General features: G+C 34.6%; 1 protein-coding gene across 2 annotated transcripts in view; it reads right to left on the bottom strand.

Moving 5' to 3' along the window:
* LOC114364319 (D-beta-hydroxybutyrate dehydrogenase, mitochondrial) overlaps nucleotides 1-15,043 on the bottom strand; it is a 28,671-nt gene extending 13,628 nt beyond the window's left edge. The window contains exons 1-3 of one of the 2 annotated variants that reach the window (XM_028320444.1): nucleotides 14,937-15,043; nucleotides 12,854-12,987; nucleotides 9,194-9,373 (exon numbers count right to left, since the gene is read on the bottom strand). In XM_028320444.1, coding sequence (XP_028176245.1) covers nucleotides 9,194-9,373; nucleotides 12,854-12,964 — 291 coding nt within the window. In that variant the 5' untranslated portion in view covers nucleotides 12,965-12,987; nucleotides 14,937-15,043. Of the gene's footprint in view, nucleotides 1-9,193; nucleotides 9,374-12,853; nucleotides 12,993-14,936 lie in introns of both variants that reach the window. The other variant, XM_028320437.1, reaches the window with a different exon arrangement.
* Between the last annotated feature and the right edge of the window lie 383 nt (nucleotides 15,044-15,426).

Here is a 15,426-nt window from a genome sequence, read left to right as displayed (position 1 = left end):
TATTGTAATCTTTATGTTTCATATCAACTAGTTTTCTACCCACTCGACAACAAGAATAAGATAGTATCTATTTTAAAATAGATTTGGAATACTATATTGTAAGGTACAAAATAGGATGCTCGTACTACATCAAAGGTTACAATAAATCTATTTCTGCGAGTGAATGAAACAGTATGGACCAAGGAAAGTGTAATGGATACGAACCCTAGCCACTCAACTAACTCGAATAAATAAAATAGTTGTGTAAAAAAAGAACACTAAAAATAATCTAAATATGGCGAGTGCTCGCGTGTTAATGACATAGTTTGTGAGTTTGTGAGTTATTGAGAGTAGCAGTTAGAAGCCTATTAATAAATATTTATGAAATAAAAATAATGTTTAGACAAACTTTTTTTGTAATAGGATTACACATTTCATATTATTAAAAAGTTAACTTTTATTTTTAAATAAAATGTTATTTATAAAACTTACCATGGAACTAGCTCGGGGACCTGTTTATTACAATTAAATAGGTCCCCGAGCTAGTTCTATTTACTAAAAACATAATTATGATTAAACTTTATAGACGACATGTTTTTACAATTTACAAACAACATAAAAGGAAAAATACAGAATATTATCGAAAACGAAGCACTATGAGATTTATATGTGGTTCATAGAAAATAGGATAGTAGTGTTCTTGGAAGGTAATATCGTCTTAGCGTCCTTGAGGAATAATATGTTTTCAAATAACCCGTATGCATATCAAAGTCCCATGCTTGAATTTAGACTACAAAGCAGTAATAATAATGAGTTACACATATTTTATTTAGTGTGTCTATTCTGTAAAAACAGGACCATTAACCTATTTTAAATCGGACTTTCGAATGGATTGATGACGCAAGTGAGCTCCGAGGCTGGCACACTCACGCGCTCTCTCAGCCTTCGTAATGCGACACTTCGAGCACAATGTGTCACGTCAGATAAATCCGATTCCACGTTAGCATAAACTCGTTATTAATTAGACGATTCAATGAAACTTTATCAGTCTTAATGAGATATTCCCATTGACAATAAGCGGCTTTTTCAGCTTCAGCGGGAAATAGGTAAGCGCAGAGGGCTCTCGACGTTCTCAATGTTTTCAAGTTTCTTCATCTAATGTTTTATTTCAATTTTTAGGTAAGTACTTAGGTTAATCATAACATGTATAATATTATATCGATTTAACAATTTATTAGCTAATTGCCTGTTTTCTCTTGTATTCATTTCAAAAGTGATAAGTAGGTACGTTAGGTAGTTACATAGGAGCTAGGCTAGCAGGTAACAAAATTTCTCCCATTTGGAATCCATTTACAAATAGCCTCATTTGTAAACTGATGCAAAACATTCGTGTATTTGTTGGTGATATGCACCGCTAGGCATTTTCTCGTATAGTTTATATACCTACCAATGATGCAGATTATAACTTTTGTATATGCTAGGGTTTTGAAATAAACAAGAAGGAAAAAAATATTTTAAATTATTACTTGAAAATCTTAAAATTGTTGAACGATAGTGGGAAATAAACATATTGCTGCTGTAAACACTACAAAATAATTGTTACGTCGTTTTTCGAATCCGGCGATTGTGATAAACCACAACATTCATATGCAAATTAAAATATAAATTATTCAAACTATTCAAATAATTAAAATGTAGAAGTACTTATCAAAGATCAACAGAGGCATAAGAAGAAAAATTTCTGTTGGTTTTAATAAGTTTTTGGAATAGTTAAGGGCTTAAAATAAAAGAAAATTCCGAAAGGATTTGTTTGTAAGAGTTTATTAAAGTCAGAAAAGCAAGTCAAATTAATAACCATTCTTGGAAACATACCTATTAAATTCTGTTTCTGTTCTGTCGACGAGTAAAGGTTAAGGGTTGATGTCTTCATCATCATAAGCTGTGCCTGGCCCTTACATTGTTTTATATGAGATTAATTTGTATGGGTTGATTCCCTTTTTATTATTCCGTGGTCCCGCCTCGGATTCGAGTTGGTCTTGTTGGGAGTACAAGTAAACGTTTTACCCTTAAGTGATTACTTGAGCAACTGAACGTAGCATTTGGAATAAGGCCACGATTTCCCTAAGGCAACTTCTGGAATAACTTCCATCTTAATGGAATAATGAAAACTTAATTGTTTCGTTAAGTGGGATAGTAGACCTGAGATCTGTAGTTCTAATTAATAGTTGTTTATTCTGTAGCGTCCTTATATCACGGTCTTTTTTTCTATTAATTTAGATGCTGGTTACCTAATTAAAAAAAGGTATACTTTTCAACAATCTAAAGTTCTCTCTCATATCGACCTGTTTAAAAACTTAAGCTGTCAAGGACTACACGGATTATTTAAAAAATAATTGGCTTTTATTAACTTACTTTCTATTTTTAAAAGTAGTCGCATAATTTTGTTCGCCAAAATACAAAGTACAATCTAATTTTATTTTAGTCCACGTTCATATTGATTTTTGAATAAATCATTTTCTCGTCTAATTATATCTAGTCTGTTTTTAAATTGGCCTTGGCGCTGAAATATTTAGGTATATTTGATTGACTCAAAGGTCGATAAGTTTATCTTTCTTCGTTCTTGATTAAAACGAATGGGTATAATATATTAAGATTAATGCAAGAGCAGGTAGTCCTTTGAAGCGGCTATAAAGTGTTTATGGGCATATAACAATGAAATACGATCGCCAAAACCAAGTAAATGGTACATAAAATAAAAATACTTTAGATGTTTACGATGTCTAATTAAAACTGTATTTTGTTTACGGAGAATATTGTCAAATATAATGGGGTAGTGGGTTTTACGTTTTGCGCAAAGGTTACTTTACTTCTATTTATATAATAAACTAGCGGCCGCCCGTGACTTCGTACGCGTGGATCCCGTTTTACCCCCTTTTCCCGAATTTTGTTTGCTATAAACCTCACGGAGCCCGAGACCATTCCAACGAATGCAAAACCGTGGAAATCGGTTCGTGCGTGCGTTCTGGAGTTATGGCGTCAGGGAGGAAAACCCGACTTATTTTTATATAGTAGACAACAAGTTTGTTTTGCTAACTAAATTAAATGCGCAAAGTTTTTCTAAATCTAAATAAATCTGTAGAGAGGTCAATTCTGTACATGAAATATATTTTCAAAATAACTATCAGGGGGTGATTAGTGATCGATACTGATGCCAAAAATGCAATCAGTAAAATTTTTGTCTGTCTGTCTGTCTGTCTGTCTGTCTGTCTGTCTGTCTGTCTGTCTGTATGTTCCTTATAGAAACAAAAACTACTCGACGGATTTTAACGAAACTTGGTACAATTATTCCTCATACTCCTGGGCAGGTTATAGGATACTTAGAAATTCCCACAGGAATGGGAAGTAGCGGGAAAATCCTTTTGTATGAAAAATGTAAACCGCTAAAGTTAGACGCTTGACATTTGGCATGCAGGTACCTTAGTAAACTTAAAGCTTAATTACAACAAGATATTGCAAAATTCCAACGGGAACGGGAGTTAGTGGGAAAAAACATTTCTATGAAAAAATCTAAACCGCGTAAGATAGACTCTTGAAATTTGGCATGCAGGTACCTTAGTAAACTTAAAGCTTAGTTACAACAGGATATTGCAAAATTCTCACGAGAACGGGAGTTAGCGGGAAGAAACATTTGTATGAAAAAATCTAAACCGCGTAAGATAGACTCTTGAAATTTGGCATGCAGATATCTTAGAAAACTTAAAGCTTAGTTACAACAGGATATTGCAAAATTCCCACGGGAACGGGAGTTAGCGGGAAAAAACATTTGTATGAAAAAATCTAAACCGCGTAAGACAGACGCTTGAAATTTGGCATGCAGGTACCTTAGTAAACTTAAAGCTTAGTTACAACAAGATATTGCAAAATTCTCACGGGAACGGGAGTTAGCGGGAAAAAACATTTGTATGAAAAAATCTGAACCGCGTAAGATAGATGAAGGGGGGGTAAAACGAGATCCACGCGTACGAAGTCGCGGGCGGCCGCTAGTACCTACTAAATTAATTAATCTGGTTAACGCAGGTTATTAATAGCAATTAGATTTTACCAAAGCGAATTAATTCTTACTTTTATCTTTTACTAGTTGTTCCCGCGACTTCGTGCGCGTGAATATAGTTTGAATAATATTTCATGTTTTTGTAATATTTTTCTTTATTGCTTCTCCCCTATTGGCTGTAGGGTGATGTTATACAGCCTAAAGCCTTCCTCGATGAAGGCTATCCATCACAAAGATATTTTTTCAAATCGGTCCAGTTCCTGAGACTATCGCGTTCAACCAAACAAACAAACGTTTCAGCTTTATAATATTAGTATAGATGATATTATTTTTTAACATCCTTAAGACATTCAAAGACAAAATTAATACTTTTGGTTTTGCCCTATCTGGGATCGTCTCTGATTGTATTGTATAGTATTGCTGGCGTTTCAAATCCGCTACGTGAAATGTGACAAGTTACTGAAGTTACATACTTACCTAAGCTAATTTATTTATTGTATGTAATAGAATTGATTGATTGGTGTACTCGATATCTACTCTGGAAAAATGTGCTAGCTAATGGTATGTTTGCTGATAAGTTGATAACACTAGGAAATTTTATTGGGTAATTCGAATAAAGCTATTGGACCCGACAGCCAGCGTGGGCGCTGGGGCGTCTTCGAAGCTTATAATATGGCGATAGGTATAGCACTTTATTATATCTACCAATTCATGTGTAGGCTGAATCTAAGTAATTATAGCGTGTATATCAATGGGAAAAACAACTCTACTTCGCTGTCAAGTCGTATGCAGCATGCGTTTTATACAATCTTCCCCCATTGAGTATTCAAAAAAGATTTTATAAAACACATTCTGTAACATTTTGTGATTTCTTTAGAAAAACTCACTATAGGCTAGATGACTAAATAATGATTTGTCCGTCAGACAGACAATTAGAAAATATTAGACTTAGTATTATTTATTTCTTAATTAAATAAATAACAGTGCTACGTCGAGTTGAAATGGCACGTTATGTTACGCCTATTAGATGTTTACTAAAAATGACGTCACGCGACATTTCAAATGAATATAATAGGACTGTATTTACGAAAAAAATTAAAAAAGACATGTCCATTATTTTTTATTATCTGTCTGACGGACTAAATACAATTATGATTTCATTACCCAGTCATCATCCCAATAATTGCAGGAAATAATTCTTTTTTCAGAATAGTATAAGTAGTGGATTCAACAATTAATTATTATCAATACAGAAACCGTAACTTATTTTAGCTTTTTGTGTTGCCGCATCACGCGAAGATCACTTGACAAGTATAAAGATTGAGAGCATCAAGTGACTAGATCCAAAGTGTGTCCAAAGTTAGTTTTATGTTTACGAATCTGAACTAGAAAATACTCTCACATATGACTCATAAAAATACTGGTGACGAAGTTTAGAGAATAAAGACACGCCAGACTATCTGAGTTTAGACTAATATTTGTTTCTATTAGCTAAGAGGCTATGAATTTTTTAAAATATAACTGTGCTTTTCTAGAAAATACTATATCAAATATGGAGATAGAGCGCACAAAAAATCTTAATATTGAGTTCCAGCTGACCTTTAGATTGAAATATTTTTGCAGCATCGTTTGAACGGTTTCCACGAACCGGTATACGTAAATAGGTGGAATTTTATTTTTGAGCCACGTAGTACATGAGCCATGGAGCAATGTTGATATAGCGGTCCGTCAGGGGTTGGGCGTATGAGTGATTGACACTTGTGTATGTAACGCGAAATATGCGAACACTGACAGAAATTTAGTACTAATGGCCAAGATTCCCGAGAATGTGTAAACGATGACGTCGAATAAGCCAAGTTCCGGATTTGTTTGTATATTTTCTAATGTTATTGTTTAATTTGACATTTTATGTCGAGGTCAAGATCGAATAATATTCGCGACTGTTCTAAAATTCAATTTCGTTTCGTAGCTTAGAATCTATTTTATCTGAAAAAATAATGTAAGAGTTAAAAAAAAGGCATATTTTTGATGAGATCTATTTTTTTGTTACTTGCTTTATAGTTTCTAACATTATAATTACTCACTTTTGTTTGTTCAAATAGGTAGTCGTGATTCCCAATTTAAACGTGTCTAAAATAAAAGTACCTAGTATGTTTATTAAGAAAGTTTGAAGGCGTATTACGAGTACGACTACATTGAAACCACCGCCTTGCGGGACAGCGGAGCACTGCGACCTGTATGTCGTGTTTCCGAGTCGGACGACGGCGTCATCTGATTGTATGTCGGCCCACGCAGAGCCGATACTTCGTCGCCAGTCTGTCTGCGTCAACATCCTCGCCAGATAGGGTGCCCAGGCGGTCTGAATTAGCTGGACTGGGCTAAGGTTACTGAAGCCTCCCTCAATCTAGATTGTCTCTACCAAATGTACCTATTGTGTGTTGATTAGAAACAGCTTGATCATATACACTTAGCCTTTACTTAGTATCTAAAGCATTTCTGAGCTACATTTTACAATATGCAATTGCAAAAATTTCAAAAACTCTAAGTGCGCAAAAAAGAGCATTATGAATAACTTTCTTATATTTCAAAATGGCCACCCTATGACGCCAACCGAGGAAGCTCGACTCGCACGCTTACTCACTCCGGCTTGTTTTGCCATTTAATCTTAATGTTGTGGGTGTAATAGAGCTGTACCTATTCGATGATACGCTGTGTGGGTGTTAACTAACGACTTTCGGGAGATTTCTTTAATGTCAAGTTGTTTGGATTCATAGCTTAAAAGTTTTAATGGTGCGACCATATAGATAAGTTCATCTCCAATGTCTTGAGATTAATTCGTTAGAGATCTTGTGATTAGTAAAATTTAAGACTGAATATGATACGTAAGCTGTATCCTCTCTAAGACAAAATACGCACTTCAAGATATTTTATAACTAAAGCTTTAAGTTATCCATTTTTAAAAACAAATAGAGTAAACTGCCAGTCATTGGACACTTAAGAAAGTTATTGGACAGTTATTTACTGAATTAAAAATAGCATTTCTATTTCAACAACTGAGAGATTCCGACTGATTGAGATAAAATGTCGTTTTTTTGAAGGAATATTCATTGTATTTGAAGGAATATTTATTTTAAGAAAATTCAAGGGTTGTTTTGTCCAATGACTGGCAGCGTCCAATGACTGTCGGTTTACTCTACTTCTTTTTGTAACTGTCTGTCAGACAAATGTGGTCCCCTCCCTAAACCTCTTGCCGTTCAATATCCAGAACAAAAAGAATAATTGCTTTCAAGTTAGTTACGTATTTAGAAACGTACAACAGAATCTTCATTAAAAACTCGCAATAAAAATATTAATAACTTGAATGATGAATCCTGGTTTGCAATCTTAACAAGGGGTTTTCATTAAAATACCTTTGTACGTCAACTTTTACAAGTTTTACCTAACTTTCTACTTACTCTTTGTTTTTCTGTATAGAAAGCCTTGAAGCTCTAAAAGTATTACTGTACAAAGGATTGAATGAACAATTCTTTTATTTTTAAGCAACCATAATTAACAAAGACACAATGAACTACGTTTTTCATTTATGGAATTATTTAGACAATGTGTTTCGTGAGTTCTTTCGTATGGAAATTTTATGTAGAGAATTTTATAATATGTATTTCATTATACATGCAATAGTCTCAAACTTCGGTCGCTTTAGACGGTTGATTTTAGCATAGTTAACCGTAGCAATATTAATTTCATAATTAAACGTACAAAATACTCATTGTACTCGTAGTATCAGTTCTGGCCGCTTAAGCTTAAATGAAAGGTCAACATCAGACCTTTTGGTTAGTGCCTAACGAAAGACTAACTTATTATTTGATCTAACAGAAACATAATTGCTAAACATAAAAGTATCTATCTACCATATTATACTCCTGGCTGATTCTGTAAATAAACGTATCGTTTATCAGTATTTCTTCCCTTACATGTTGAATTCTTGTTTGAACACGTGCAGTAATATTAGATCACAAAATGTATGTTTATGTATTATGGTCTACATGAGGTTAAGTAATTTTGTTATGGAAATGAGCACCGGGTTGATGCACGCCACGGTGTGAAAGATCATAAAGAATTCTACACGTGCCTTTATACATCGTATTGTTAGTTCGAAGCTCTTTTGTTTTAGGTGTTTCTTTCATAAGTCTGCATTTTAATGTAGTGATTATTGTTACATTTTCTATTAAGGGAATAAAAATGATGTCCAATAAACTCTTGAAATTTCATTCTTACAACCTAAAGCCTAAATAAAAATGATCAACTAAATAAAAACATTCTAGTTAGTCGTTTTTATTAGAGTTTGAGTAGGAGAAGAATAAATGATTACAGCTGAGAGTGTTTTTAAGTATAACGGTTGACACAGCCTCGTGTTTCAATGTTATATTTTTTATTTTCAAATAAGGTTAAAATAATATGAAGAAATATTGAGTTATTACACATACGCAGTTGAGAGAGTTGTGAAAACACAATCGAAGATATATATCAAGCAAAGAAGAGCAGTGGGCGGCGGTATTATGACAAGGTTATCATTTAGGTCCTTGTTATTGAATGCGTATATCCACACGGGTGACTTAGTTTCAGAACGACGACGACAAACAAACAAATAAACTTTCTTACTTTGTAGAAGTGTTTATTTGCTGCAATTGGTATTTTGTGAGAATTACATTTTTCAGATTCTAAATTTTTCATTTTCCAACTATGGATATAGTATGTAGTATGATAAAAATATTTAAGTACCAGATACTTAATTATTTAATTAAAATTTTCGATCTTTGAAAATTTTCTCGAATGTGTTTTTTCTTTTAAAATATTAAAACTAACCCTATAAAATAATATAAAATATTAACTTCCTTACTCACAAAAATTACACGCGCGTATAAATTCAAAGTGACGCGGACGTATAGTATAGAAATAACATTTTAGTGTATAAATGCTTGTTAATATTAATAGTTACTTCCAGCTTCATTTCATATCTTTACAGTAAAGAATACTTTTATCGAAACGTCACACGAATCCACGCAAACTCATACATCTCTCTTTTCCAGTCAAAAGAGAATCACCTAAACTATACCTTGTTGTAACTCAACTAGTTTATTCGTTAGGTCAATAAGGGCATATTACCTGCAAGTTATGGTAGAACCACAGCGAGCCAACGACAGAGATGGCGAACCAGAGGAACAGAGTGAACACGGAGATTTGACTGAGGTGTAGCGCATTAAGCAACGTGGAGAGGACCACAGCTAGCGCGTGACACAGCACTATGGGCAGCGCGCACCGGTCGATGATGTCCCATGGCACTTCCTGAAATGACAGTTAACGAAATGCTGGGTTAGCTATGTGGTGCCGGCAAATTATAAAAACCACTTATATTCTTCTCGTGGATGTCGCAAAAGGAGGTTAAGGGACACATAAGGCGAACATCAGAGGGTTTAGTGTGACTTTACATCAAACGTCCTCACTAGTGAGAGCGTAAAATTATGTCAATAAATGTATGACGGATTGTACAGCGCCCCTAGCGGAAACTTTCAAGAACCAAACATTTTATATATTTTTTTAATGCGCTCACTAGTGAGGACGTTTGATGTAAACTCACACTAAGCCCTCAGGCCTCCCTAACTTGACAGGCCAGCGTGGGAAGTATCAAATAGCCTAAGTGTTCCATTTGCTTCTTGTACATTAGAGGGTCATGCTCTTGCAGAGTACAATAAATGACCTGGTAACAATAATGATGATAAGTTTTCACGCATAAAACTAACTCTCGTGCTCCCCTGAATCAAAAAAGTACTTAGAGCTTTCATTAGAACATTGAATAGATATTCAAATCGTCAATAATGTTATCGGCTCTTAGGGAAAAGTCATACTCTCCCAACGACAAGGAGGAGGGGCTTTCCACAACGCCAGATGTTCCAGGTGCTTCTTGCTACCATCACCAGATTTTCACATAATAAGTTTTCTTTGTTAATAGAAAGCTGTTATTAAACGCGAGGCAATTAAGCTATTCGGATCGAGGACCTTTGGACGTCACACGTTTTTGTACGCCCAAGAGATTACCGTGATTATTCTTATACGTGCCTACGTTTCCCAACATTTTAGTAAAAACAATTAGGCTTAATGAAAAACAAACAATTTAATGAACATCATTACGGTCGGCTCATGAATTTCACTATAAACACAAGCCGGTCTTATTATAAACAAAAATTTTGGCAAGTTCATTTCTTTACTAATTTTATCTGGTTCTGTTATACTAGTTATGTAATAAATGGATTGCGAATTGTTTGTGTATTTATTTACACTTGTCTAGATTTATTGTATTGACGTCCATGACGTCTTTCCGCAATCTTGGCATTTATTACATGCCTTCTCGACCTCGTACATGAACAGAATCCCCAGTTTGAGAAATGATGCATTCACATTACGATGGCAGTTAGTTAACAGCTCACGTCTTCATAGTGTCTAAAATATTGCCCGTGATGAACTCGTGCCTATCTCTTTTCTTAAGCTTTTTATTTATCCCTTCATTTGTTATCTGTCTCTCGCTTGACCCAAGAGAGAGGTTGGTACTCAATTTAGAACTCCCAGTATTTACTTTATGATTCGTTTGGGGTACCCATGATAGTTTTGCTTTCCCTCAGGGCTTGATAGGCTGTTGCCACGGTTAGCAACCGCCTGGTCCGTCCAATCCAGAAATAACAGTGGAAAAGTGCTAATTTATTACAGCTCTCAGTGTAGGTAAACATTTCTTGACCGTATTATGAATTTGGACATTGTAAACAAACTACCGTTGAATACTTAAAAAAGAATAAAATTACACTTTTTTTTTTCTATTTTTACGCTTAATTACATTTTTATTTACCCTGAGATTAATAAAACCTAGATGGATAGTCTTCATACAAACGCTTCGTCAAGAGTGAGGCAAAAATCTTATGTCATTAGTGTCAATTTTGTTGGGGAGTGTAGACAGTGAAGGCGATTTTCCCGAAAGTAGGGAAATTTTTAATACGTTTTTAATTATTTTATAACTAACAAAAACAAAATGCATCATGTACTTACTTATTTATTGAATTCAAAGTACCTTCCTAATTACAATAAGATAAATCGACTGAAAAGTCTCGATTTCATAAAAAAGGAAGTGTATTTGTACGGCGAACAATTGGGAAATAAATTTTCTTGTTACTGGTATCATTCCCGTATTTAATTTTTGAAAGCCAAATTCAAGCAAAATACGCGTCGAATCATAGTATAGCCTGACCAGTGGGTCTAGACAAAGTGCAAATTTTAATCGCAAACCAGTCGAAAAGTGGTCGAAAAGCCCCTTTTTTGTATGGAGTTTTGACGGATTCGATTTTCGATTCGATCAAAAAGTGCGTTTTGTCTAGGGGGGCAGGAACATAAAAACCCTCGCCATGTTGCGGAAAACTAATGGTACTAATTTCTTTTAATGGCAACAGTAACTGAAAACTTCATTGACATGTCACCTTGCATGTCAGTCTATTGCTGTCAAAGTGTAAACAAACTTTATTTTAAATGGGCGCAATTGATTTTGTGAATTAAATTGCTAAAATCTTTTTATAGTCGTGAAAGAAAAGTGGTTCACAATGTGTTAAAGTATTTGTCGAAGAGAAATACTAAGGGTTCGGACAATATTTTCATTGAATAATTTTTCCGACAAGGGTGTCAAATTGACTGACATGTTTATCGTATAGTACAGTCCACTATGAAAATTAGCTGTTGTTTATTTCAACTACCTATTTTAAAGTTTTTTGTCACTTTCTAAGAGTTGAATTTTATGGAATTGGGAAAGAAGTACCGAGTTTTAAGCGAGAAGGAGTTCATGAGCAGACATTGCAGTTGAATATTCAAGTTCTGAATTTGATTATTGATGAATAATAAAATAAATCCTACTAGCTCGATTGATGTTTTCATTTAATTTATTTAAACCAGGTTACCTAAGATAATAATATTTTTTCGTTAATTTATGAAAATATCAAATTAGCCCGTAATCCTCAATCCTGATACATAAAGTTAGCCTAATAATTTAACACAGGTACGACTGTACTCAGTGTTGCACTATCAAATGCAACTGGTCAGGCTATACTTACTTATGAAATGTAACACTAGTCACTTTCTTGAGTTTTTCTGATGTATTAAGACACCCTTTCATAGCACAAACCGTCTTAATTAATTAAAAGTCGTCGGACGTTTTTACCAATTTTTCACTTTGACAGTTCATGTGACGTTTACGAGTAAGCCATTCTGGCTTACTAAAATCTGCCTCACCTTTCGTGCACTGACTATCTATCTAGGTTTTATTAATCTAAGTATTTACCTACATTGTTTAACTTTCTAGTTGTTAAGATGCTATACGAAGAAACCACTATTCTTTTACGCAGCGCATATATGTATATTGTTCATCGCAAAAGAATAGTTGTTAGTTTAATTCAGATCTATCAGGCAGCTGTTATAAAGCAGCACAATCAGGTACCTACTACGTATTTGAAATTACGGAATGCATCTGAGTATAGACCAGCGATTTCCTTCATTCTGTTAGGCATTTCCTGTTAGAATAATCATTCCTCAAATAAATAGATGACTTCACAGCTGCTGGTTATCACGTTTGCAAGGAAACATGCATCTTCGAGCAAGGCAATCAATTTTGACCCGTTGAACAGCACTGTTCATATTTACATGTACCTATGTAATGGAAGTTTAAGATTTATGAATGTTTGAAAGAGGAAGGAGGGACTTTTGTCGGTGTGTATGATTCAAGGTGTGGATAATTACCTGAGACTGAGATTGTGGGTTTTTAATGAGCGAGCCGCGGCGCGCCGAGGGCCGCCGGTGCATAGAGGGCGCAGTGATGGACGCGCGCCGCGTCACGTCTCCCGCCACCATCGCTGCCCAAAACTCTTCTTACACTGCACTGACAACACGACACAACTTATTTAAACTGCACTTCTCGAGATTATTTAATAGTTGATTATCGTGGCAAGGTCATTGGGGGTAAGCCGTAACGGTTCCCTGGGATGGCTATGCGTCGTAAATAGAAAGTGCAACCGATGTAAATGTCGCGAATCGCTCTCGGCCGGGCGACCACGTTTATTTTTACGCCTCGAACGGTCACTGCGGTAGCTGAAATGATCTCGGGAGAGATTTATATGATTTTTGATAGACGTTGCGTGGGCGATGTCAATTTTATATGCCGTGAGCATGTCGTCATGCCGATTTTAGATTCCCATCTTTATTTAGAGTGTACACCTGCGTGTTTACATTTTTTTTTTATGTTTTTTTCCGTTGATTAGATTAGAACTATTATGTTGCACTATATTCTAGTTTGTGAAAGGTTATTAATTTGGCATTTGTATTCATTAATTAAGTTAGCATAAAGAGCTCTAACAAATAACAACAATATTAATAGCACATCACTGTCACCTACTTTATATCAATTAAGCAAAATAAATAGCTACTTACATTAAAATAACTTTATGATTTTAATTATACCATTCATACCGTAGTGAATGTTTTCAGGGAAATATTTCAAAGAGAATAAATTAAGCTCTGCGATTGAAATTAAGATATACCTAATTTCTATTTCAATGAGGATGAAGATGAGGTCTTCTTAATTTAAATCAAAAATATGATTAAAGATTTACACTGGACTTTGTTGCTAAGTTTAAATTCCTAATGTTCATCTCGAAAACTTTTGTCACAATGCCAAAATATCAATATATTAAATGACTTTGATTCCAACACTATAGTTATAGACTATGCATGTTTTATTATTTTTGCATTAGCAGAAAAAGTGCGTCACGAGATGTGTTTACGCAAATGATAGCCTATTTATAAATCACATGTTTCATCGGGGCAGTAACCATTTTTCCATGCCACACATTGCTTGTAGAACGCCGTCATTTTATGTTACTATCCAGCGCTAGTAACAGGACTTTAGACGAATATTTATACACTCAAATGCGTCAGTGACTGATTATTTTGATTGGCAACATTACCCGTAACCGGTTCATGACCGTTACGGTCTAATCCCCACTATTTAGTTTGGTATCAGAATACAAATCTTTGTCACAATCATTTGCTAAGTAGTCGCGTGGGCAGTTTAATTCACATGTGAATTCACGTTAATACACTGTTACACAAGTTTATAGTGAATGAATGCAAATAATCCTTTCAGTGTTTCACTTCCATTTACATGTGAGTAGTATGCGACGGCCCAGTTTCATATTAATTCCTGGTTGAATGTCAATTTTTTTCATAACTTACCATTCCTCCAATTTAACTGATCATTAAAAGTTTTATAAACATTCTCTGTATTGATCTGTTAAGCCTTATTTAAGAAATTTATGTAAATTATAAAAGCTCGTGTTCTGAAACGGAGTTCAAAATTGAATTAAATCTCAAGCGCAGACGCAAAACTGGGATTGGTTGAATTTCAATTTGTATTAATCATAGGCCTGAATAGTCTTGAGTAAAGATTCATCTTTAGATAACGTTTCATAATACGGGCCTTAAACACAAATAGTCAAATAATTTAAAGTGCGATCACCATGGAACCAGTTAAAAATAATAATGAGTCACATTTAAATACTGTTGACTATTTTTGTTCACGTTTGAACCTTAATGTTAAATCCTCGTTCAACTGTTACACGAAGAGGTTTAACAAGTAAAATTTTGAAAAAAAAAAAAAACACTTTTATTTATTTATCAATTCATATAAATTCACATTCTTATCAAGCGTTTCAAATTTTACAAGCACCATAAATGCAACTGTAACAATTCTATTACTTCTGCAACCGTAACGGCCGTGACTATTTCCGTAACTAGCGTAATAAGTTAGATGTTATGTCGAACGTACATAAGTGCGGTATCGGATCGGGGTCCGTTGGGCGGCCGGGTAGGGCGGGCGTCGCGAACCGGCGGCGGGCGCTCACTGCACGCCGATCGCTGCGCCCGCGCTCGCGCCAAAATTAACACACACGCATTATTATTTATTACCACATTTTCGGCTAGATTGTAAAATCAAATACCTACTCAATGTACCCAACTGGAATGTTTTTTTGGCAAAACATCACAGCATTAAATCAGCTCCGGATTTCTAGAACATTTCATATTATTTTTCTGACTCTTGAGTGCCATTAACATTTTTACAGAGGTAAAATATTGTTTGATTGTCTTATCATCAACATCTCTTGTTTTTATTTCAAGGGTATTGACGGTTTTATTAATAGTTGTCGTGATATAACACACAAAACGGCTGTAATTTAACTTCAAACTATAATACATTTTTTTTAGCTTTGGTAGTAGAAAATGTGTCTTTAATTAACGTAAATGTGCTATGTCTAACT

This window comes from Ostrinia furnacalis, unplaced genomic scaffold, assembly GCF_004193835.3.
Source record: "Ostrinia furnacalis isolate ACB-3 unplaced genomic scaffold, ASM419383v2 OfSCF0416, whole genome shotgun sequence".
Lineage (NCBI taxonomy): Eukaryota > Metazoa > Arthropoda > Insecta > Lepidoptera > Crambidae > Ostrinia > Ostrinia furnacalis.
The sequence above is the reverse complement of the archived record's forward strand: the minus strand, read 5'-3'. Positions and strand labels throughout refer to the sequence as shown.